This window comes from Leucoraja erinacea, chromosome 2, assembly GCF_028641065.1.
Source record: "Leucoraja erinacea ecotype New England chromosome 2, Leri_hhj_1, whole genome shotgun sequence".
NCBI classification, from domain to species: domain Eukaryota; kingdom Metazoa; phylum Chordata; class Chondrichthyes; order Rajiformes; family Rajidae; genus Leucoraja; species Leucoraja erinaceus.
In genome coordinates, this window is record NC_073378.1 from 133,005,819 (window position 1) to 133,030,520 (window position 24,702).

A 24,702-nucleotide genomic window follows, 5' to 3' on the forward strand; every position below is an offset into this window, starting at 1 on the left:
TCCTCAGGGCCTGTGCTGCGCAGCTGACATCTGGACTGGACTGACATCTTCAACCTGTCACTTGCCCAAGCAGTTGTCCCCACGTGCCTTAAAACCACGTCCATTGGTGCCAAAACACTCCACTGCGGCGAGCCTCAACGACTTCAGCCCAGTTGCACTTACTCCCACCATCACCAAGTGCTTCGAGAGGCTGGTCCTGGCACACCTCAAAGGCTGCCTACCTCCCACACTGGATCCCTATCAGTTCACCTACCGCAAGAACAGGAGTACGGAGGATGCCATCTCAACGGCACTTCACCCCAGCCTCTCCCACCTCGACAACAGAGACACCAACGTAAGAATGCTGTTCATCGATTACAGCTCAGCATTCAACACCATTATACCCTCAAAACTGATCACCAAACTCAGCGACCTGGGCATCGACCCCTCCCTCTGCAACTGGATACTGGACTTTTAACCAACAGACCCCAGTCTGTTAGGTTAGACAAGCACACCTCTTCAACCCTCACCCTGAACACCGGCGTTCCACAGGGCTGTGTGCTGAGCCCCCTCCTCTACTCTCTCTTAACCTATGACTGCACACCTGTACATGGTACTAATACCATCATCAAGTATGCAGATGATACAATGGTGATTGGCCTCATCAGCAACAATGATGAGTCAGCCTATAGGGAGGAGGTCCAGCTCCTAGCAGCATGGTGCGCTGACAACAACCTGGCCCTTAACTCCAAGAAGACCAAGGAGCTCATTGTAGACTTCAGAAGGTCTAGGGGCGTCACGCACACCCCCAACCATATTAACGGGATGGAGGTGGAACGTGTTTCCAGCTTCAGGTTCCTGGGGGTCAACTCTCTTGTAGTGGCTTGCCCGTCCCTGAGCGGACAGCAAATTTAGAGGCAAGAGCAGGCAGCTCTTCCTTATTCGACTCTCGTACATCATGCAATAAGGCATGGGATTCAGGCACATACTCATGTTCGGAGTCAGCTCCATGCTGATCTCCGACACTTCCCTCGCCAAAGTGGGAGAAATACTGCAACCCTGAACCAGGCGTTGCCACAGGCTTATGACTTGAACTTCCTGTGCATGTCTCTGTAACACGGAGCCTATTTTTGGTACCATCTCCAACACTCCCTTCATCCGAGTGGGAGGAATATTGCAACCCTGAAGCATGTGTTGCCACAGGCGTATGACTCGAACTGCCTTTGCATGCCTCCGTAACATGGAGCATATTTTGTGCCACCATCTGATCCATCACAGACCTGCCTTTGACTTTGCCCTGACTCGGGGTTGCCAAGGTCCGAATTGGAACTATCTGTTCAAATCGGCGCTGCCAGCGACTCCGAAGTGGCTGTTTGCTTTCTGCACTGTCGCAGTCCTCTGCTGTTGGTATAAATCATCATTATTTATTGTACTTACCAGACAGGTTGCACCTGTTATTAACTCCGAGTCCTTGCTCCCTTCTGGAGCCCCAACGGAGTATTTCAGGGAGGAAATAGAGCGCAACCCTGCACCAGGTGTTGCTTCCTCAGGCCTCTGGCCCCCATATGACCTGGAAGAGCCGGAATCATAATCGGAGTCACCTCTTTCCGATACTCCCCTAGACAGTGTGGGAGAAATACTGCAACCCTGCCTGGTGTTGTCACAGGCAAATAGCTGGATCCGTCTGTAATGCCTCCGGTACATGGAGCATAGTTTGTACACATGATTAAAAAGAAGCATATCCCCATTAGATCAAAGATTCGACTGCTTTATCGATATCCACATAGTTGCTCTTATGAAAGAATCTCCAACAGTCCCCTCTACTGAGCGGAAATTATCATGACGGAACCCTGAATGAGGTGTTGCTCTACTGGTGTCTGATAGACACAGGTCAAAAAAGGCTTCCCAAGCCAGGAGCTCCTTTCTGGCGCTTCAATGGAGTTTCTTAGGGGAGGAAACAGAATGCAACCCTGAACTAGGCTTTGCCTCCTCAGGCCTCTGGCTGACTCCCTTTTTGAGCATTCATCTGTACAGGCATTGCCCGTAAGATGCTCCGAACAACCGCCTGCTCCAGTGGAGCCCCATTCTGTGGCAAGTCAAAATTCACTATACTATTTGGTGTATGCGATAATAAATGTCCCTTGTATCCTATCTGCTATGATAGTCATAAACGTGACAGAACAGCAACCGCTATTAAAAAACTGCCAGCTCTATTTATAACTGCCCTATAAATAGAGAATACATGATACGCTGCTCTACAGCATTTGCTGCCTCAGCCGGCAGCATCTATGTTTAAAATTGGTAGGTGCATCGGCAGCTGAGCTTACCTGGAGGCCGCTGTCCTGGCCGCGGCTATTTTTAAACCACCGGCTGCTGCTAATCTTCTGCAGTGATCACTAACCTGGCCGAGCCGGCAGCCGCCCCGCCAACTCCTTATGGAGCCTTCACGGTGGCCTCTAATTCCGGCTGCCTGCTCCCGTTCAGAGCACCAACAGCGGTAGCCGCACAGGCTGCGCTCGTCAGCTACTCCAGGCCCACTGTACCGCGGCGGCCCGTTCCTGAAGACAAATTTGGCTGACCTGCCAGAGCAGTTTCGAACTTCTCCGACTCCCGCACCATGCGTCGACGCATTGACGCGCATGTGACTGGCAGGCTCTTCACGTAGTCTCTCACGTGACTTTGATATAAAATTCCAGATCTACTACAGAACTATAGAATTACTATATCTCTATATCTACTATATAACATTAGAATTACTATATCCACTCGATAACTGATATATCTCATCGAGCGTTCCTGCAATTTATTTTCCAATTTTCCACTGTCCTTGTTTCTAGGACCTGATTAGGCCTGGGAGATTTATCTTCCTTTATTTACTTTACGACATCCAACACTTCTTTGACTGTAATATGGACCGTCCCCAGGACATCACCTTTAACTTTTCCTGGAGTTTCCTGCTGTTTCAAAACAGGTGTTTACTTTATTTGGGAGAGTCCTTTTTTTTTCTCCAGTTGCTTTTTCTGTCGTAATATATTTATAAAATCGCTGTGGATTATCCTTAATCTCATCTTCCAGAGCTATATCGTGTCCCCTTTTTAGCCTCCTCATTTCCTTCTTAAGTATAGATAATAGAAAGATTAAACGAGAACTTACCGTTTGAAGTTTGATCTTTATTTTATGAGAAGTTGCGATGATGGGGTTATGTGAAGAAGCCCGCCAGCCCGCATGCGCATCAACCTTTTAAGCAGCTGTACGAAATCACAGAACAATTGCTAACCTGAACTATAGGAAGATTAAGAAACCGGAACTACTGCATGATCTTTATGAGAATAGGGTTGGGAGTGGAGGGCACGTAATCCCTCATCACAACTTCTGTGAAAATAAAGATCAAACTTCAAACGGTAAGTTCTCGTTTAACCTTTCTATTTTATTTCGAAGTCACGTGAGTGACTAAGTGAAGATTTCAAAGTTCTGTGATTTCATGCAAACATACTGTGTCAGTTGACCAGATATGATTGAAAACATAGTGCATTCAAACATGAATAGACTTAAATATGCTGATGCTTTTATTGAAAGTAATAATAATGGTCCCTTACATCAGGAAAATTAATATATTATTTAACAGAACTCAAAATTGTATTTGCAAATGAACCAGGCCTGGCAATAGGCTTATTGTAAAAAGCTTGAAAAGTCCGCTCATTCGACCATCCTGCTGTCGCTAGGATGCGGTCCAGCGGAACTTCCATGAATCTCGCTGCCGATGTAGTTGCAGCCCTGGTAAAGTGAGATTTAAAAACATCGGTGTCCATGCCTGCGAGTGCTAATACATGTCTCAACCATCTCGAAATGGTCTACACCGATACCCTTTTGTGTGGATTTCTGTGGCTGTTCTGTGCCTAAGGTCCTTCGTATCCTTTATATATTGTTGAATATTTGTGACAACACATAACCTTCGATCAGTTGGATATGCTAAAAACTCCAGCTTAAGACCTAGCACACCCGGTCTACTTTGCTTAATTAACTCATTTATGTAAAATGTTATCTTATTGTTAGACATAACTGTCCTATCCAGTTTTAATTTATGCAACGACTGGACACGTTGCACTGAAACAAGCACCATGAGCATTATTACCTTATAGATGAGCCTGACCAAAGATAAAGATGTGGCTGGAGCCCAACCGAGAAGCAGTGTTAACACTAATTTAACATCCCATACATCCGTGTATCTGGGCCTGGGGGGGGGGCAGTTTATGTTAAAGATACCACTCATAAATTCGGATATCAAAGGGTGAGACCCAACAGAATGGTGTCCCGATCCCAGCAGCAAGTATGATGATAAAGCACTTTAACTTAATTTTCTATCGAAAAATAACATTGAAAGAAAATCTAAGACATCAACCATATCTGTCGTATTATAAGTTATATTTGAATTCACACAAAAACCTTCCCATTGCTTAATGAAGTACTGCTTCTTGGTACTGTCCCGCCAAGCTGCAGTGATCACGTCCACCGTTCGGTCAGATAATCCAAGCCCCAGAAAAGGTCTTCTTAAATTCTGCAAATCAATAAGTTGATTTTGTCATGCAGAGAATGAGATTCCCGAGTCACGGGATGAACAAGCAAGTCTTTATGCTTACTTATAAACATATATGGTTCCGTTAGCATACCTATCATTAACGAGAACCATGGCTGCGTAGGCCAGTCAGGTACCACTTCAATACCTGAAGCGGAGTCTTGCTTGATTTTTTGTAAGCACTGGCTGATAAGGCAAAATAGAGGAAAGGCATTGAAGAACATTCCTCCCCAGTGTAACGAGAATGCATCTACAGCTACTGCCCCTGGGTCTGGCTCCCATGCAACATATTTTGGCAACAGTTGATTAAGCCTGGATGCAAACAAATCAATATCAGGTGTTCCATATCGAGCAATAACATAGTTAAACACTTTGTGATCCAACATCCGTGTTATCATTAAATTTACGTGACCTTGTGTCTGCCACCGTGTTAAACCTACCTGGCAAGTAGGTAGCTGAGATCCAAATCCTCCTTTCAATACACCAGCTCCAAATGAGATTAGCTAAACTATCACAGGATACTGATTTGATTCCACCCATATGATTAATATATGCCACCGCTGTAGTGTTATCAACATGCAGTCGAACATGCAGGTCATGCATAATCCCACAGTAAGCCTTTAAACCATAGAACGCCCCCAGCATTTCCCAGGTAGTTGATACCATATAGATGGATAAATAGTAACTCGTGCATATCCCATCTGCCGCGGCAACTAGTGATGGTATTAGTATTAGTAGCTTCCCATCCCACTGCACTTGCATCAGTTTGTACCATGGCTGTCCATTAAAGGTTTACTGATCAAAATGTCGCCGGAGCAATGCTGAATATTAGTCGTCCACCATTGTAATTCTGTTATTACTTCTGCCGACAATTGCATAGGTCTGTTAAAATGACCTAAATGGGATTTAAGTGCTTGCTCCTTTGCACGCTGCAAATTTTGATAATGCAAAGGCCCAAATCGGGCAGCTGGAAAAGCAGCCACTATTTTGCCAATTACACTAGCCACCTGGCGAATAGATGGCTGTTCCATAGCAAGAAGGTTATTACAGGCTTCTATTAATTCTGATCTCTTTCCCCAGGGTAGAGTCACTGACATTTCTATGGAGTTACTAGTAAACCCTCAATAATCAATAACCTTTGTCAGTATCCACCTGTATTTAACTGGATCGATGAGAAACCCCAATTTCTCAAATATGAGCTTCGCGGCTGAAACAGCTAGATTAGTCAAATGTAGTGTTCTTCGTAGGATTAGAATATCATCCATATAGGCCATAACAATATGCTCTTGAGCTCTGTTTCAGCAGTTTGGTAAATAACCTAGGAACTGAGGTTTAGCCATTAGGTAATGCTTTAAACTGCCATTGCTGTCCCATCCAGCTAAATTTCAGATATCTCCGGTGATCCTTGTGAATAGGAACTGAATAATATGCATCTTTTAGATCGATGCATGCCATAAAGTATCCTTTAGAAATTAGTTGTTTAGCAGTAAAGAAGTTCCCCATTTTAAAATGTCTATACTGCACATATGAGTTAAGTTGTGTAAAATCAAGGATGATCCGACATCTCCCATCTTTCTTTTGCCTAGAGAATATGTTAGAGATGAATTGATGACTTTCATAATTTGATCTCTCTATTACATCATTTTTGTGTAACGTATGAATTTCTGCTTATATATCCAAACCCTCTTGTTTGGAATGAATATACGACCAACTTGGCGTATGTTGTGGGTGGAAATTAGTTAGGTAAAAATTCAATTTTGCACCCCTTTATAAGGGATAAATGGATCTGAAGTTATCCACCACCATTCATGCAAAAACAAATTTAATCTACCACCAACATGTAACTGTTCCACACACCCCATGTTCCGGAAAGAACCAGACCCACCTACCTCCAGGGTTACAGGTGGTCTGATAGCAGGCCCAAAGGCCCCTAATATTGGTTCTGTTTCCGTCCCCTTGCTTTGGAGACTTGAACTGCTGGGGTGCGAGGATTGCGCATTTTCTATGATGGCCGGGACGGGCCCTGGCCTAAAAAAAACCTATGCCCAGGAAGATCAACTCTAGAGCTGTTTCTAGCTTCAGCAAACTGCTTATTGCTAGTGGAAGCGTAGGGGTGCTGACGCCAAAAGAGTGGAGACTTGCCCATAAAAGCTGCTTTAATTAAGGTCTTTCACCTGTTTAGTTAAATCTTCCCCGAACAGGAGATTATGCGGCTGGACATTACTGGCCCTACACAGACCCGCAAAGTTTGGGTTCAATGCCGGCCTGATGGCGCTCTTACGGAAACAGATAATCTCAAAGTGCGCGTTGCACATTAGTGCCATGGCATCTTGTTGGATATCCGATAGTGGCCCGGCATCTACGGATCTGGCAAAAGCCGTGATGCCTGAAGATAGTAATTTTAAAATACTCTGGAGCTTCATCTCTTGAGCCTTGATGCCACCTCCAAAGTAACCCCAAATGGAACTGTTGGCCGCGGGCACTTTTAGAGATGCACAATTTGCTGGAGTGGGGTACTTTGCAGCAGTTTCCACCATGGTTTGTTCTCGTAACTGTTGCGAGGTAAGATAATTAATACTTGAAGCCGGTTCTTCCTGAAGTGGTTCACCTGTTTGCGAGGTTTTTAAACTTACCGCTGGAGGAGCGACCATCCTCCCTGCCAGTCGTGCGCCATGTGTTAGACATATTGATGCGCATGCGGGCTGGCAGGCTTCTTCACGTAGTCACTCATGTGACTTCGAAATAAAATAGTGGTGTGTGTTAGTATTGGTTAACATGTAAGTAGAGCAGATCTACATCTTTCCTTTTATGAAAATAACGTAACTACGAATATATATGTGAATACGACTAATCAAGTTTAACTAGCGCATGTAAAAAATACATTTGCTTCAGTGCTGGAGCAGGTTAAACCTAGTCCCCGCATCTGAGGGTAGGTTTACAAATACGACCCACACGCGTATGGTATAAGTTCGCAACTCCATCCTTCACCGGCGAAAACTAAGCGACTGGGGGCTGTTGGAACACCGGAGATCCGTGAGATGGGTGCGGTGAAGCTGGGGACCAGGGTACCGAACGTGGTGGTGAAAAGGCAGGATACATGATGGGCGCAGACTCCGTGGTCGGACATCGGACCAGGGAAGAACGCGTATCAGTCATTGTGGTAAACAGTCCTGGAACATCTGGTTAAGGATCGTGAATAGTGTTTCCTTCACTGGTAGGAGGTGCAGACGGTTTCGCCGGTAGATCCCTCCATTCAAATCGACCATGCACGAACATGGTTCCGTTGCAGGGCTGCGGATTGAACCAAGGTGACCGTGGCATTTGTCAGTCTGAAGTCGTACAACTTGGCCACTTGCCACAGGCTTGAGAGGCCTGCTTGTTTTGTCCTAAGATTGTTTCTGAATCTCGTGCTTGTGCTGAAGCTGTGCTTGAATTACCGATGGCTTGCCAATTTGTGGCTGCAGTAGTCTCTTGGGTACGGGCAGCGTGGTACAGGTCTGCCTTGACATGAGACTTTGGGCAGGATACCCAAGCACTGAGTCGCGGGCAATGTTACTTAAGTTGAGCAAGTCCAGGTACACATCGGCTTTTAGCAGATGTGACCTTTCCATCATCTGTTTGGCACTCCGGACCATCCGCCCGACTACCCATTCGATTGAGGCAACTCGGGACTGTTGGCAATGTGACAAAAGTCCCATCGCTGGGCAGAATTCTTGAAACAATGGCTGGCGAACTGGCTTCCGTTGTCAGACAGAAGTTTTTCGAGGGCGCCCTGTGAGCCGAAAAGTGGAATGCTATTGTTTGAACCACTACCGCTGAAGTGGGGCTGGGAAGCAGTTCAATCTCAAACCAGCCCGAGTATGTGTCAACAAGAATCAGATGTGGCTTACCACGTTATTCAAAAATATCAGTTGCCACTGTGGACCATGGCAAAGCAGGAACTGGGTGGGAGAGAAGCGGCTGCTTGGGTTGATGGGGGCCCCAGGCTGTTGCAGAACGCGCAACCTTCCACCTTCTCCCGTATGAACTCGGTCATACCGGGTCTTAAGAACTAGATCTTAGCTCGAAGAATGGTTGACTCGATACCGAGATTTCCCCCGCAGACAATCAAAGTATTTGTCCCGGAAGGCTGTTGGGATGACCCATTTGTGTTTCTTGACGATCACACCGCCCTGGAGCACAAGCTCATTGCACACCGGGAAGTACGGGTGAATAGCAACTGGTACCCTGTTGAAACCTTGTTCGAGGTGTACCAGGGCCCCATCCCCGACCTCTACCTCAGCTACATCGACGATTGCTTTGGTGCTACCTCCTGCACCCACACACAATTGACTAACTTCATTCGCTTCACCACTAACTTCATCCGCTTCACCACTAACTCCATAGGAGTAGGCTATCTAGACTACTCTTCTTCCCACCCTGCCTCCTGTAAAGACTCCATCCCCTACTCCCAATTCCTCCGTCTATGCCGCATCTGCTCCCGCGACGAGGTGTTCCACACCAGGGCATCGGATATCTCCTCATTCTTCAGGGAATGGGGGTTCTCCTCCCCTACTATGGATGAGGCTCGCACCAGGGTCTCTTCCATACCCCGTAACACTGCACTCTCTCCCCATCCCCCCCCCCACTTGCAACAAGGGCAGAGTCCCCCTCGTCCTCGCCTTTCACCCCACTAGCCGTCAGATACAACAAATAGTCCTCCGTCAGTTTTGCCACCTCCAATGTGACCCCACCGTTCACCACATCTTCCCATCTCCCCCCCCGTCAGCTTTCCACAAAGACCGCTCCCTCAGTAACTTCCTTGTCAATTCTTCCCTTCCCTCCCGCACCAGCCCCTCCCTGGGCACTTTCCCTTGCGACCTACCGCAAGAGATGCTACACTTGTCGCTTTACCTCCCCGTTCGACTCCATTCAAGGACCCAAGCTGTCGTTCCAGGTGCGACAGAAGTTCATTTGCATCTCCTCCAACCTCATCTATTGCATCCGCTGCTCTAGATGTCAGCTGATCTACATCGGTGAGACCAAGCGTAGACTTGGCGATCGTTTCGCCGAACACCTCCGCTCGGTCCGCATTAACCAACCTGACCTCCTGGTGGCTCAGCACTTCAACTCCTCCTCCCATTCCGTATCCGACCTCTCTGTCCTGGGCCTCCTCCATGGCCACAGTGAGCAACACTGGAAATTGGAGGAACAGCATCTCATATTCTGCTTGGGCAGTCTGCACCCTAGTGGTATAAACATTGAATTCTCCCAATTCCATTGCCCCTTGCTGTTCCTAGCTCTCCCTCAGCCCTCGGGCTCCTCCTCCTTTTTCTCCTTTCTTCTGCCCCCCCCCCCCCCCCCCCAACCTCCATTAGTCTGAAGAAGGGGTTCAGCCCGAAACGTTGCCTGTTTCCTTTGCTCCATAGATGCGCCTGCACCCGCTGAGTTTCTCCAGCATTTTTGTCTACCCTGTGCTGCTTATCCGGGTAGCCATGCCGGATCATCATGGACATGGACTGTAGGGTGTCATCGACTGCTGTCTGAGCAGCCAAGTCGTCCAGGCATTGGGAGGAGGAGCCATCCTGGGGAATGGCTGCTAACTGCTAACCAGCAGCTGTCCATTCAATTCACTTTTTTAATTAGTTTTTAGTGAATTTTGTCCTATGTTTGTTGGGGAATTTGACTTTTTTATTTGGGGTGGAAGGGGGAAACTATTTTCTAGGTCCCTACCTGGTCGGTGAGGCAGCTTTTTTCCTGGGCTGCACCGTCGACCCGTCCTTGCGGCCTACCAGCAGGAGTGGAGCGGCGTTTTCCTAGCGGGGACCGCCCAGCGCCTTCAGCTGGAGCACTATCGTGGAGCGGGCGATGCCTTGCCTGGGTCGCCGCGCTGGAGCTCCGGTATGCTGAGACCGCCGTGATCAACACCGTCGAGCTGCGGGACTGTGGAGCGGCCAGCCGCGGGCGGCCGCGCAGACTTTAACATCGAGAGCCTCGGAGCACCAACCGACGTGGCCCTGTCGGCTTCGGAATGCCACGGACTCCGGTAGGGAATCGGCCATTCCAGCTGTCCCAGCCGCTGTGAGGACTCTCCCGACGCTGGATGAACACCACCCAGCGAGAATGGCCAGGAACATCGGGCCTCCATAGAGGCAACTGTGGAGGCGTCAATAGGCCTGACTATGGGACTATGACTAATTTCCAGTGTTGCTATCTGTGTCCAAGATGGCTGCCGGAAGGGAGAGTGTACGCTGGCGCGCTTTAGCTGCTGCTGCTGCTCTCTCTTCATATTGTGTTTTTCTTGGTAGCCACTACCATGATTGAGACCCAGTCCGACGGGTTGGTTACTGCTGCAATGAAGTCCAGCGATTCCATTCTTTGAAGTTCGTTCTGTACGCGGTCGTGCATGGCATGCAGAATTCTATGAAAGGCTTGAACAATAGAATACTTGTGGGGTAGTTTGCCGAGTTTGTTGTCAAAAATCTCCTTGTACTGAGAGAGAAACTGTTCAGTAGTATGTTGGGCATGGGAAAGTTGGTGCACCTCTTCTCCAAAGCTTACCAATCCCAAGTCCTGGCAGGCATCAATGCCAAGTAAGGTTGTCACTATTCCTTGCAAAATGAAGAAGTTCGGCTTTTGCACGCAGGTTGCTTGGTGGCACTGCAGGTCAACCCTTCCAACTGGGTGAACCTCTCCCCCTCAGAATGGAATTAACAAAGCTTTGGTGTTTCCAATAGCTTCTTCATTTATGATCCTGGAGGACTCAGATAAGAACATGACATTACAACGAGCTCTAGTGTCGATTTTTGCCACAGCTTGTAGTATTGTTGATTCGACAAACGACTTCACGATTGTGAAGTTTACATGACGTTTCAGACAGAGAATGTACGTTTAGATTGGAAATGTCATGTTTGGATGGATTCCCACAGGAAAATGGTACAGCTTGATCTCGATCCGTTGTGCCATGGGAACCATCGTGCTGGAGAAGGTGCACTGACTGCTTGGATTCTGTATAGTCTTTGTGGGCATGACACCACCGAATAAAGTGATTTCTTCCTCTACAATAGTAGTAGGGCATTGCTCGTGGACAGCGGAGTATGAACCACCACAATTATTACATTTATCGAGGAACCTGCCAGGCTGCTGCACTTCTGGTAGCAGGCGTTGAGCACAGTAGAATGGCCTGGCAGCATTCATGTGGTATGAGGAATGTGGACCCGGTCCTGTGAGGCAGGCATGAGAGTCAGTATTTTCAGCAATGCAGCAGACATTCTCTGCTCTGATGACAGCTAGATCAGCATCCCGTCGTAGTTCACTTTCATTTTATCGTTCAATAGACGAAAGGTGCAGTAGTAGGCCATTCGGCCCTTCGAGCCAGCACCGCCATTCAATATGATCATGGCTGATCATCCCCAATCAGTACCCCGTTCCTGCCTTCTCCCCATATCCCCTGCGCTATCTTTAAAAGACCTATCTAGCTCTCTCTTGAAAGTATCTAGAGAACCGGCCTACACCGCCCTCTGAGGCAGAGAATTCCACAGACTCACAACTCTCTGTGTGAAATAATGTTTCCTTGTCTCCGTTCTAAATAGCTTACCCCATATTCTTAAACTGTTGCCCCAGTTTCTGGGGAATATGTTTCCTGCCTCTACCATGTCCAAACCCTTAATAACCTTATATGTTTCAATAAGATCACCTCTCATCCTTCTAAACTCCAGAGTATACAAGCCCAGCCTCTTCATTCTCTCAGCATATGACAATCCTGCCATCCCAGGAATTAACCTTGTAAACCTACGTTGCATTCCCTCAATAGCAAGAATGTCCTTCCTCAAATTACGGGACAAAAACTGCACTTAATACTCCAGGTGTGGTCTCACTAGGGCCCTGTACAACTGCAGAAGGTCTTCCTTGCTCCTATACTCAACTCCTATTGTTATGAAGGCCAACATGCCATTCGTTTTCTTCACTGCCTGCGGTACCTGCATGCTTACTTTCAGTGACTGATGAACAAGGACCCCCAGATCTTGTTGTACTTCCCCTTTTCCAAACAAGACCCAGCGGTGGGTAAAACGCCATCCAAACTTTCTTAAAACTGTCTCTACTCCATCTCCCCCCCCCCCTTCTCCCCCCTTCTCTCTCCCTTGTAATTATTTTATCTGAATAATCTAATAATCTAATAATCGTTTTACATCTGTGGCTTTAAACTGAATAAGAGGGGTGGGGTGTTGAATGGGACAGTGGAGGATGGAGTTAAAGGGAAAGGGTTTCTTAAATGTGTGAGCGTAGAGACCGAAGGGTGTAAAATGAGGGTAGAAGAAATAGGTAGCAAGGTGAAAAGTAAAAGTGGCAGGCAGACAAAACCAGGGCAAAAATCAAAAAGGGCCACTTTTCAACATAATTGTGTAAGGGGTAAGAGTGTTGTAAAAACAAGCCTGAAGGCTTTGTGTCTCAATGCAAGGAGCATTCGTAATAAGGTGGATGAGTTGAATGTGCAGATAGCTATTAATGACTATGATATAGTTGGGATCACGGAGACATGGCTCCAGGGTGACCAAGGCTGGGAGCTGAACATTCAGGGATATTCAATATTCAGGAGGGATAGACAGAAAGGAAAAGGAGGTGGGGTAACGTTACTGATTAGAGAGGGGATTAATGCAATGGAAAGGAAGGACATTAGTTTGGAGGATGTGGAATCGGTATGGGTAGAGCTGCAAAACACTAAGGGGGCAGAAAACGCTGGTGGGTGTTGTGTACAGGCCACCTAACAGTAGTAGTGAACTTGGAGATGGTATCAAACAGGAAATTAGAAATGCGTGCGACAAAGGCAAAACGGTTATAATGGGTGACTTCAATCTACATATAGATTGGGTGAATCAAATTGGCAGGGGTGCTGAGGAAGAGGATTTCTTGGAATGTATGCGGGATAGTTATCTAAATCAACATGTAGAGGAACCAACGAGAGAGCAGGCTATTTTAGACTGGGTATTGAGTAATGAAGGGTTAGTTAGCAATCTTGTTGTACGTGCCCCCTTGGGCAAGAGTGACCATAATATGGTTGAGTTCTTCATTAGGATGGAGAGTGACATTGTTAATTCAGAAACAATGGTTCTGAACTTAAAGAAAGGTAACTTTGAGGGTATGAGACGTGAATTGGCCAAGATTGACTGGCAATTAATTCTAAAAGGGTTGACGGTGGATATGCAATGGAAGACATTTAAAGACTGCATGGATGAACTACAAAAATTGTTCATCCCAGTTTGGCAAAAGAATAAATCAGGGAAGGTAGTACATCCATGGATAACAAGGGAAATCAGGGATAGCATCAAAGCGAAGGATGATGCGTACAAATTAGCCAGAAAAAGCAGCATACCGGAGGACTGGGAGAAATTCAAAGATCAGCAAAGGAGGACAAAGGGATTAATTAGGAAAGGAAAAATAGATTATGAAAGAAAACTGGCAGGGAACATAAAAACTGACTGCAAAAGTTTTTATAGATATGTGAAAAGAAAGAGATTAGTTAAAACAAATGTAGGTCCCTTGCAGTCAGAAACAGGGGAGTTGATAATGGGGAACAAGGATATGGCGGACCAATTGAATAACTACTTTGGTTCGGTCTTCACTACGGAAGACATAAATAATTTGCCGAAATAGCAGGGGACCGCGGGTCAAAGGAGTTGGAGGAATTGAGTGAAATCCAGGTTAGCCGGGAAGTGGTGTTGGGTAAATTGAATGGATTAAAGGCCGATAAATCCCCAGGGTCAGATAGGCTGCATCCCAGAGTACTTAAGGAAGTAGCTCCAGAAATAGTGGATGCATTAGTAATAATCTTTCAAAACTCTTTAGATTCTGGAGTAGTTCCTGAAGATTGGCGGGTAGCAAACATAACCCCACTTTTTAAGAAGGGAGGGAGAGAGAAAATGGGGAATTACAGACCAGTTAGTCTAACATCGGCAGTGGGGAAACTGCTAGAGTCAGTTATTAAAGATGGGATAGCAGCACATTTGGAAAGTGGTGAAATCATTGGACAAAGTCAGCATGGATTTACGAAAGGTAAATCATGTCTGACGAATCTTATAGAATTTTTCGAGGATGTAACTAGTAGCGTGGATAGGGGAGAACCAGTGGATGTGGTGTATCTGGACTTCCAGAAGGCTTTCGACAAGGTCCCACATAAGAAATTAGTATACAAACTTAAAGCACAAGGCATTGGGGGTTCAGTATTGATGTGGATAGAGAACTGGCTGGCAAACAGGAAGCAAAGAGTAGGAGTAAACGGGTCCTTGTCACAATGGCAGGCAGTGACTAGTGGGGTACCCCAAGGCTCAGTACTGGGACCCCAGCTATTTACAATATATATTAATGATCTGGATGAGGGAATTGAAGGCAATATCTCCAAGTTTGCGGATGACACTAAGCTGGGGGGCAGTGTTAGCTGTGAGGAGGATGCTAGGAGACTGCAGGGTGACTTGGATAGGCTGGGTGAGTGGGCAAATGTTTGGCAGATGCAGTATAATGTGGATAAATGTGAGGTTATCCATTTTGGTGGTAAAAACAGGAAAGCAGACTATTATCCAAATGGTGGCCGATTGGGAAAAGGGGGGAGATGCAGCGAGACCTGGGTGTCATGGTACACCAGTCATTGAAGGTAGGCATGCAGGTGCAGCAGGCAGTAAAGAAAGCGAATGGTATGTTAGCTTTCATTGCAAAAAGATTTGAGTATAGGAGCAGAGAGGTTCTACTGCAGTTGTACAGGGTCTTGGTGAGACCACACCTGGAGTATTGCGTACAGTTTTGGCCTCCAAATCTGAGGAAGGACATTATTGCCATAGAGGGAGTGCAGAGACGGTTCACCAGACTGATTCCTGGGATGTCATGACTGTCTTATAAAGAAAGACTGGATAGACTTGGTTTATACTCTCTAGAATTTAGAAGATTGAGAGGGGATCTTATAGAAACTTACAAAATTCTTAAGGGGTTGGACAGGCTAGATGCAGGAAGATTGTTCCCGATGTTGGGGAAGTCCAGGACAAGGGGTCACAGCTTAAGGATAAAGGGGAAATCCTTTAAAACCGAGATGAGAAGAACTTTTTTCACGCGCAGAGAGTGGTGAATCTCTGGAACTCTCTGCCACAGAGGGTAGTTGAGGCCAGTTCATTGGCTATATTTAAGAGGGAGTTAGATGTGGCCCTTGTGGCTAAGGGGATCAGGGGGTATGGAGAGAAGGCAGGTACGGGATACTGAGTTGGATGATCAGCCATGATCATATTGAATGGCGGTGCAGGCTCGAAGGGCCGAATGGCCTACTCCTGCACCTAATTTCTATGTTTCTATCTGAATGTCATATTATATGTTTCTTTCCAATGATTTTAATGTTTTATATACAGCACTTGTTGTTGAAAGGTGCTATACAAATAAACTTGCCTTGCCTTGCTTCTCTCTCCCCTCTCTCTCCTTCTCTCTGCTTCTCTCTCTTTCTCTCCCCCCCCCCCCCCCCCCCCCCCCCCCCCCTAAAGGACTTACCATACTCTGGCCCCGTTTACCTTCATCTTCACCGTGCAAACTGCACTCCTCCGCTCCTCCATGGCCCCCAACTTCGCGACTGGGGGTGGGTGTGTGTGTGCCGTTGTGTGTGTGTGGGTTGTGTGTGTGTGTTCACCGTGTGTGTGTGCACTGTGTGTGTGTTGTGTGTGTGTGTCCATTGTGTGTGTGTGTTCGTGATGTTGTGTGTGTGTGTGTGTGTGTGTGTATGTGTGTGTGTGTGTGTGTGTGTGTGGTGTGTGTGTGTCTGTAGATGCAGCTCGCGGTTTCAACGTGGCCAGTCGATCCAGCTCAAGGCTTTCGAGGCGAGTGCCCTTGAGTGACCAAAACCTCCTGTGACCTTGTGGCGACCTTGCAGTGGACCATTGGTGGCGGCAAGGTCTCCAGAGGTTGCTGTCGAGGTCTGCTAAGTGGGACAGGCCCTTAATGTTACTTTGAATCCCTTCATGTAAATCATTCATGTATATTGTAAATAGCTGCGGTCCTAGCACCGAGCCTTGCGGTACCCCACTAGTCACTGCCTGCCATTCTGAAAGGAACCCGTTAATCCCCACTGTTTGTTTGCTGTCTGCCAACCAATTTTCTATCCATGTCAGCACTCTACCCCCTCTACCATGTGCCCTAACTTTGCCCACTAATCTCCGATGTGGGACCTCATCAAATGCATTCTGAGAGACCAGGTACACTACTTTCCCTTGTCCATTTTCATCCTCAAAAAATTCCAGAAGATTATTCAAGCATGATTTCCCCTTCGTAAATCCATGCTGACTCGAACTCATCCTGTTACTGCTATTCAAAAGTGCTGCTTTTTCATCCTTTATTATTGACTCCAGCATCTATCCCATCGCCGACGTCAGGCTAACTGGTCTATTTCATTTTTTTCTCTCCTGCTTTTCTTAAAAAGTGGGATAACTTTAGTTGCCCTACAATCCCCAGGAACTAATCCTGAATCTATAGAATATTGGGAAATGATCACCAATGCGTCCACGATTTCTAGAGCCACTTCCTTATGTATCCTGGGATGCACACCATCAGGCCCTGGGTATTTATCTCCCTTCAGTCCCATCAGTCTAACCAACACCATTTCCTGCCTAATGTGGATTTCCTTCCGTTCCTCCGTCACCCCAGATCATCTGGCCACCAGTACATCTGGAAGATTGTTTGTGTCATCCTTAGTGAAGACAGATCCAAAGTACCTGTTCAACTCATCTGCCATTTTCTTGTTCCCCATAATAAATTCACCTTTTTCAGACTTCAAGGGTCCAACTTTGGTCTTAACTAATTTTTTCCTCTTCACATACCTAAAGAAGCTTTTACTATCTTCCTTTATATTCTTGGCTAGCTTACCTTTGTACCTCATCTTTTCTCTCCGTATTGCCTTTTTAGTTCTCTTCTGTTGCCGTTTAAACATTAATCAATACTCTTGCTTCTTGCTCATCTTTATACGTTGTTCTTCTCTTTTATTTTTATACTTTCTCTGATGTACCTTGTCAGCTACAGTCGCGCCTTAATCCCATTGGAATCTTTCTTCCTCTTTGGAATGAACTGATCCTGCACCTTCTGAATTATTCCCAGATATACCTGCCAGTGTTGTTCACTGTCATCCCTGCTCGGTTATCTTTCCAGTTAAATTTGGCCAGCTCCTTCCTCATGGCTCCATAGTCCCCTTTATTCAACTGTAACACTGACACCTCTGATTTACCCTTCTCCCTCTCCCTATTCCTCTAAACTTGACCATATTATGGTAACTCATGGAGCCGTCCTCATGGCTCCTTAACCAAGTTCCTTTATCAAATTCGGTTCATTACATAACATTCCAGAATTGCCTTCTCCCTGGCTCTCCACAAACTACCCTTTTTTGGGGTCCAGTGTCAACCTGATTTTCCCTGTCTACCTGCATGTTGAAATCTCCCATATCAACCGTAGCATTATCTTTACTACATGCACCCTATATCCAGGCTACTGTTTGGGAGCCTGTAGATAAGCCCCAATAGGGTCTTTTTTTGAACATTTTCTCTCTGCTATTTGGTACTTTGGCAGCTGAGGAATTTAAATTCAAGCAATAAAAAGCAATGAACATCAGCATAATCTTGAAACTCATTATTTGTAAAACATAACTGATTTACTTGCGGGAAAATTAGTCTGTTACACTTTAGCATGTGTATGACCCAGAGCTGTTTTGTGTGTGTACGGTTAATTCTAGTTTGCCCTGCTACTTCAGGGGAAATTGGGGATGAGTAGCAAATACAAGCCAATGTTTACATGTTTAGACAATGTTACAATGTACCAATATTTATATGTCAAAAACATTTAAGAAAAAAATACAAGGCAATGTGGCTCTGGAGTATGGTATGTAGTACAGTCTGTGATGGAGCAACTCACCAGAATTTCATAACACAGCATGTCTTGAGCCCACATACTTCACTGTTGAATCTCACCAGCATTCTTAGGAACCCAAGTTACCAAATACAAGTTCTCTCCAATTCATATCCATCTACTTGATAAGGGTCATGCTCCTTTACGAAGAAACACATTGAAAACGCAACGTATATTTGATATAATCATCTCAAAAAGCCTCAGTAAGAATGTAAAATGTAAGAGAAAGGAGACCGACCTCGTGCCTACTATGATATTCATGTGGTCACGGCCATGTTTCCATCGCAAAATTACATTTTCCAGTCTATTTCATCCAATAGGCTTTTTGCCTACAAGTTGAAACACTTTTACTGTTTGTAATCAGTAACTTTATTAAAGGGCCTGTCCCACTTTCCCGAGTTATTCACGAATACACCTGAGTTATTCACGAATACTCCCGAGTTTTCAAGCTCGCAGAATGTTTGCAACGAGTCCTTAGGAGGCCATAGGAGCCCGTGAATATTTAGTAGCCGCTCGTTATGCCAGCTGTAGGTACTCGGGGCTATTTTTTTACTCGTGGACATTTTTCATCAGGCTGGAAAATACGTCCCGACTTACCTGATGCCCCGAGTGCCTACGACTGGCATAACGAGCCACTACAATGTACCCACAGACTTCTACGGCCGCTATGGACTCGTTACGAACATTCCGTGTGTTTGAAAACTCAGGAGAATTTGTGAATAACTCAGAGAGAATTTGTGAATAACTCTGGAAAGTGGGACAGGCCTTTAAACAGTATCAGCAGTAAGACCTCTTAACTTTCTTGGCAGACCTTAATTTGACTCCAGGTTCAGATACAGCATGCATTAGCATTTGAAGTAACTTTAATTGAAAGTAATTTAGTTTTCTTTCAGAAAATCTATTTAAATAAAACTCTGAGGCTTAGTGATCCAACACTGCACATAATGTATTTCACAGGATGGTCAACCAATCAAAATATGTGGATTCCAGATTCCTGCTTGGTAATGTTAGCTGCAGAAACCAAGCTACTATCATAGTTGAAAAGATTGGCACTAAATCAGATAAAGGCCCATCTTTATAATGTGCCTACGATCTTTCTGATCTTGGTCTTGCTGCAGCAACATTCAGCAACAACTGAAGTTTTACCTGTCAATTGCTGCGCGAAATATATATTTTTATTACTTTAGTGCCATTTTGGAATGAGCAAAAAACAGTGATAGGTAAGCCAGGGACAAGTCTGATTCCAACAATCACTGGTTGAATGACTGAGCTGCGATTAGGGCTTGAGCAATTTCAAATGGAAATTCAATGTTTAATGGGTTTTAGTTCAGTTTAGTTTAAACATGCAGCATGGAAAACAGGCCCTGCAGCCCACTGAGTCCGTGCCAACCAGTGATTCCTACACACCAGGGACAATCTCCAATTTTACCAAAGCCATTTAATCTACAAACCTGTACAATTTTGGAGTGTGGGAGGAAACCGGAGTACCCAGAGAAAACCCACATGGGCACGGATAAGAACATATGGACTCCATCAAGACAGCACTCCTAGTCAGGAACGAACCCGAGTGTCTTGTGCTGTCAGCAACTCTATCGCTGCGCCACCGTGCCGTTCATGATCAGTGAGATTGATGGGAATTTGGAGCTTTAATAACAATGGGACAAAATAGGAAAGGAAACTTTTATGTGTGAGATTCCTGATCTTAACTTAAACCTCATTGGGTTTTGCAGCCATCGTCATGTTTGGAATGTAATTACTGTTTTGACATAAACACTATAGATAGTTTGCATGGAGAGATGTACCACTAGAACCCCATACCGGCAGCACTGGAGGTTAGGATTGAAAGTACGTCACTAGAGCTGCTAGGTAGCAACACTAACTGCAGTGTACTCAGTAATCTCCCTTGCCTCAAAATAGACTGGGACTCTTGACTATGCTATGTGACAATAGAATTTTTCAAAATCATGGTGATCTGTGGGGTAGACATTGAAAGGTGCTTTCCACTTGTGGGCATTCCAGCACGAGTCAACATAAATGTAACCCCTTCACCAATCATTTACCAGACTTTGTCCCACCCCTCCTCTTTTCCAGCTTTTTCACCCCCACGACAATCAGTCTGGAGAATGGTCCCAACCAAAAGCATTGCCTTTCCATTCCCTTCACAGATGCTCCCTGACGCATTGACTTATTCCAGCACTTTGTGTTTTTGGCATAAAATGAAAATGTATGATTAAGGAAGGAATGCAAGGGATGTTTAGATAAATGGAGTTGCAGAAGTATGGACACTTTTATAGATTTATTCCTGAGTGTCTAAAATTCTGTAAGCGATTTTACAACAATATTTTGATGAATTTCTTAATATGATTGCATAAATAATTTTGATCGTGGTTTAATTGAAGTCATACTTATGATTGTTCATGTCTTCTCAATTCTAGCATTACCACATTTAAATTCTACCTACAGTGCGGGTCCAGCACAGACATCAGGCCACAGTCAGCGAGGTAATTTGATCTTAATAAGGCCATCTTATTCTTGGATGAAATAATAAAATAAGTAGAAATTGATTCCACTGGCAATAATGCTGGTAAGTAGTGGACTCAGAATTAAGGTGCGAACAGCAGAGGTTCGCACCTTAAGGAATATAGTGGTTATGATCAGCTTCCATTATCTGTTGCATGATCTACAATTACATGAGCAAAATAAGATGATCTGAGTTTAAAAGACATTTAAGAGGTCCTTTTAGAAATTCAGAGACCTGGAGACAGAACGTTTTCACTTCACATATAGGTGCTATCACTTCACTTCACATATACTAGTATGACAAGTTCTTTTTCACTTCAGTCTTGCACTGACTAACTATGTTGTTGTCATGTCTCACTTTTGGTTTAGTTTTAGTTTAATTTAGTTTTGCGTAGTAATACAGCATGGAAAACAGGCCCTTCGGCCCACCAAGCCTGCGCCGATCAATGACCACCTGTATCCTACACACTAGGGGCAATATACAGAAGCCAATTAGCCTACAGACCTGCACATATTTGGAATGCGGCAGGAGAAACCAGTGCATCCAGAGAAAACCCATGAGATTACAAACAAATGCTGTACAGACAGCACTTGAGGTCAGGATTGAACACTGGTATGGCCACACTTTACTGCTGTGCCACTATGCCTACCCCCCCTTACCTTTAATCTAGTAAATACTAGACTAAGTGGGACCCGTTGGGTCCCAGCATCACCCGTGAGGGCTGGTACCCCAACGCAATATTCCACCTCGCCACCAATTCCCATATTGGGGGCCGGTGGAGGAGGGGGGAGGGGGGAGGGGGTGCTTTCTGGAGCGCTAGTATGGGTGTTGTGGGCTGAAGGGAAACAGAGTGCTAGTATGGACATTGTGGGCCAAGTGGATTCTTGGGCTGGCGGCTCAGTCACTCAAGCCTGTTGTGCTGGCCAGCTCACTCACTCAAGGCTGGTGGGCTGGCCGTTGACTCACGGCTTTTCCTTGAAATTCCATTTCAAGCAGGGTGCAAGGCCACCAAATTCAAGTTCAAATTCAAGGCCATCAAACTTCAGTCTGAAGAAGGGTTTCGGCCCGAAACGTTGCCTATTTCCTTCGCTCCATAGATGCACCCACTGAGTTTCTCCAGCTTTTTTGTGTACCACCAAATTCAAGTGCAGTTTCATACCACTTCAAGCAGGGTGCAAGTCCACCAAATTCAAATGCAGTTCCCTACCACTTCAAGCAGGGTGCAAGGCCCCCAAAAAAATTTAAATGCAGTTTCATACCATTGGAAGCAGGGTGCATAGGCCAATAAGACAGCGAGTTGTGACATTTCCCCCTCCTCCATCTGGCAGAGACTGAGGCCACGCCCACACTTTTATAGTCTCTTCCCCCTCCCACCAGAAGGAGCGTGGCCTTCATGGCATGATTGACAGGAATGACGAAGAGATCTCAACATTTTTTAAAACAACTAAATAACGCTTTTATTTTTTATTTTTCATTGATGAGAAAAATCCTCGGCACCTGATGAGCGGAGGGGGACTAAGTAAGATGGCTTAAAATCACGGCCGTATTGTGTAGCGTTTATTCTAAAATCAATATAAAGCGCAAACCAATAACATCAATATAAAGTGGTCAAGATTAGACTTTTAATTACATAGAGGGCAAGGCAACTTTAATTGGCAAGGCAACTTTAATTAGGCAAGGCAGCTATAACATTTCCAAACCAAAGGCAATGCAGCTTTAGCATTTCCAAACCAAAGTCAACACAGCGTTAGCATTTCCAAACTGAAGGCAACACAGGTTTAGCATTTCCAAACCGAAGGCAACACAGCTTTAGCATTTCCAAACCGAAGGCAACACAGCTTTAGCATTTCCAATCCAAAGGCATCACAGCTTTAGCATTTCCAAACCAAAGGCAACACAAGGCAACACAGCTTTAGCATTTCAATTAGGCAAGGCAATTTTAATTGGGCAAGGCAACTTTAATTGGGCAAGGCAACTATAATTAGGCAAGGCGACTATAATTAAGTACGGCAACTTTAATTAAGCGAGGCAGCTTTAGCATTTCCAAACCAAAAGCAACGCAGCTTTAGCATTACCAAACCAAAGGCAACACAGATTTAGCATTTCCAAACCAAAGGCAACACATCTTTAGCATTTCCAAACCAAAGGCAACACAGCTTTAGCATTTCCAAACCAAAGGCAACAGAGCTTTAGCATTTCCAAACCAAAGGCAACTCAGCTTTAGCATTTTCAAACCAGAGACAACACACCGTTAGCATTTCCAAATCAAGGGCAACACTGCTTTAGCATTTCCAAACCAAAGGCAACACAGCTTTAGTATTTCCAAACCAAAGGCAACACAGCTTTAGCATTTCCCAACCAAAGGCAATACAGCTTTAGCATTTCCAAACAATATTTTCAAACCACATTAAGGGCACTGACAGGTCAGTAAAACCACTCACAGTTCAGTTAGAAACATAGAAATTAGGTGCAGGATAGGCCATTCGGCCCTTCGAGCCTGTACCGCCATTCAATATGATCATGGCTGATCATCCAACTCAGTATCCCGTACCTGCCTTCTCTCCATACACAGTGCCAATCTAACTCCCTCTTACAATATAGCCAATGAACTGGCCTCACTACCCTCTGTGGCAGAGAGAGTTCCAGAGATTCACCACTATCTGTGTGAAAAAAGTTCTTCTCATCTCGGTTTTAAAAGGATTTCCCCCTTATCCTTAAGCTGTGACCCCTTGTCCTGGACTTCCCCAACATCGGGAACAATCTTCCTGCATCTAGCCTGTCCAACCCCTTAAGAATTTTGTAAGTTTCTATAAGATCCCCTCTCACACTCTCCTACATTCTAGAGAGTATAAAACCAAGTCTATCCAGTCTTTCTTCATAAGACAGTCCTGACATCCCAGGAATCAGTCTGGTGAACCGTCTCTGCACTCCCTCTACGGCAATAATGTCCTTCCTCAGATTTGGAGACCAAAACTGTACGCAATACTCCAGGTGTGGTCTCACCAAGACCCTGTACAACTGCAGTAGAACCTCCCTGCTTCTATACTCAAAGCCTTTTGCAATGAAAGCTAACATACCATTCACTTTCTTTACTGCCTGCTGCACCTGCATGCCTACCTTCACTGACTGGTGTACCATGACACCCAGATCTCCGCTGCATCTCCCCCTTTCCCAATCGGCCATGTGTAGACATGTGTTCAGTGCCTTCCCCTTCACAGCTCAGACTGAGAGAATTGCAACATCGCAGCTCCCCCATCTTGCAGAGAGCTTTGTGGCACCTCCACACATTCCAGGTTTTATAGTCCTTCCGGAAGGGGTGGCGTGGCCTTCAGGAGAGAGAATTTCAACATTTTTTAAACACTTATAACTCTTGTATTGTTTCATCGATGGAACAATCCTTGGCACCTGATGAGCGGAGGGGAACTCTGAGTAAATGAATGTTGCAGCGTGTTTTCTCGAAAATCACTCATACATGTGCAACCTGGAACGTGGTCAAGATGATACGTTTAAGTAATATAGATTTCATTTGGCTCTTCACTGGAGCAGTTCAAACTATTTTTTTACGCCACACGATGAAAGAAGATACGACCGATAATTGAGGCCTATCTTAAAGCATGTGGAGTGGAACAGGAAAGATGATTTAGGGATGGGATCATGTCAACCAGGTTAATCGGCTCTTGACCTTCCGAATAGTACTTGCAACTTTCGGTTCTGCTAGTGAGTACTCCTTGTCCAC

The 24,702-nt window shown here is 45.4% G+C and overlaps 1 protein-coding gene across 5 annotated transcripts in view; it reads left to right on the forward strand.

Moving 5' to 3' along the window:
* The window catches only part of LOC129715783 (uncharacterized), a 337,613-nt gene that overhangs the window by 100,219 nt on the left and 212,692 nt on the right, over positions 1 to 24,702 (forward strand). For all 5 annotated transcript variants that reach the window (XM_055665662.1, XM_055665654.1, XM_055665638.1 and 2 more), the window contains one exon: positions 20,881 to 20,946. In XM_055665662.1, coding sequence (XP_055521637.1) covers positions 20,881 to 20,946 — 66 coding nt within the window. The remainder of the gene's footprint in view (positions 1 to 20,880; positions 20,947 to 24,702) is intronic.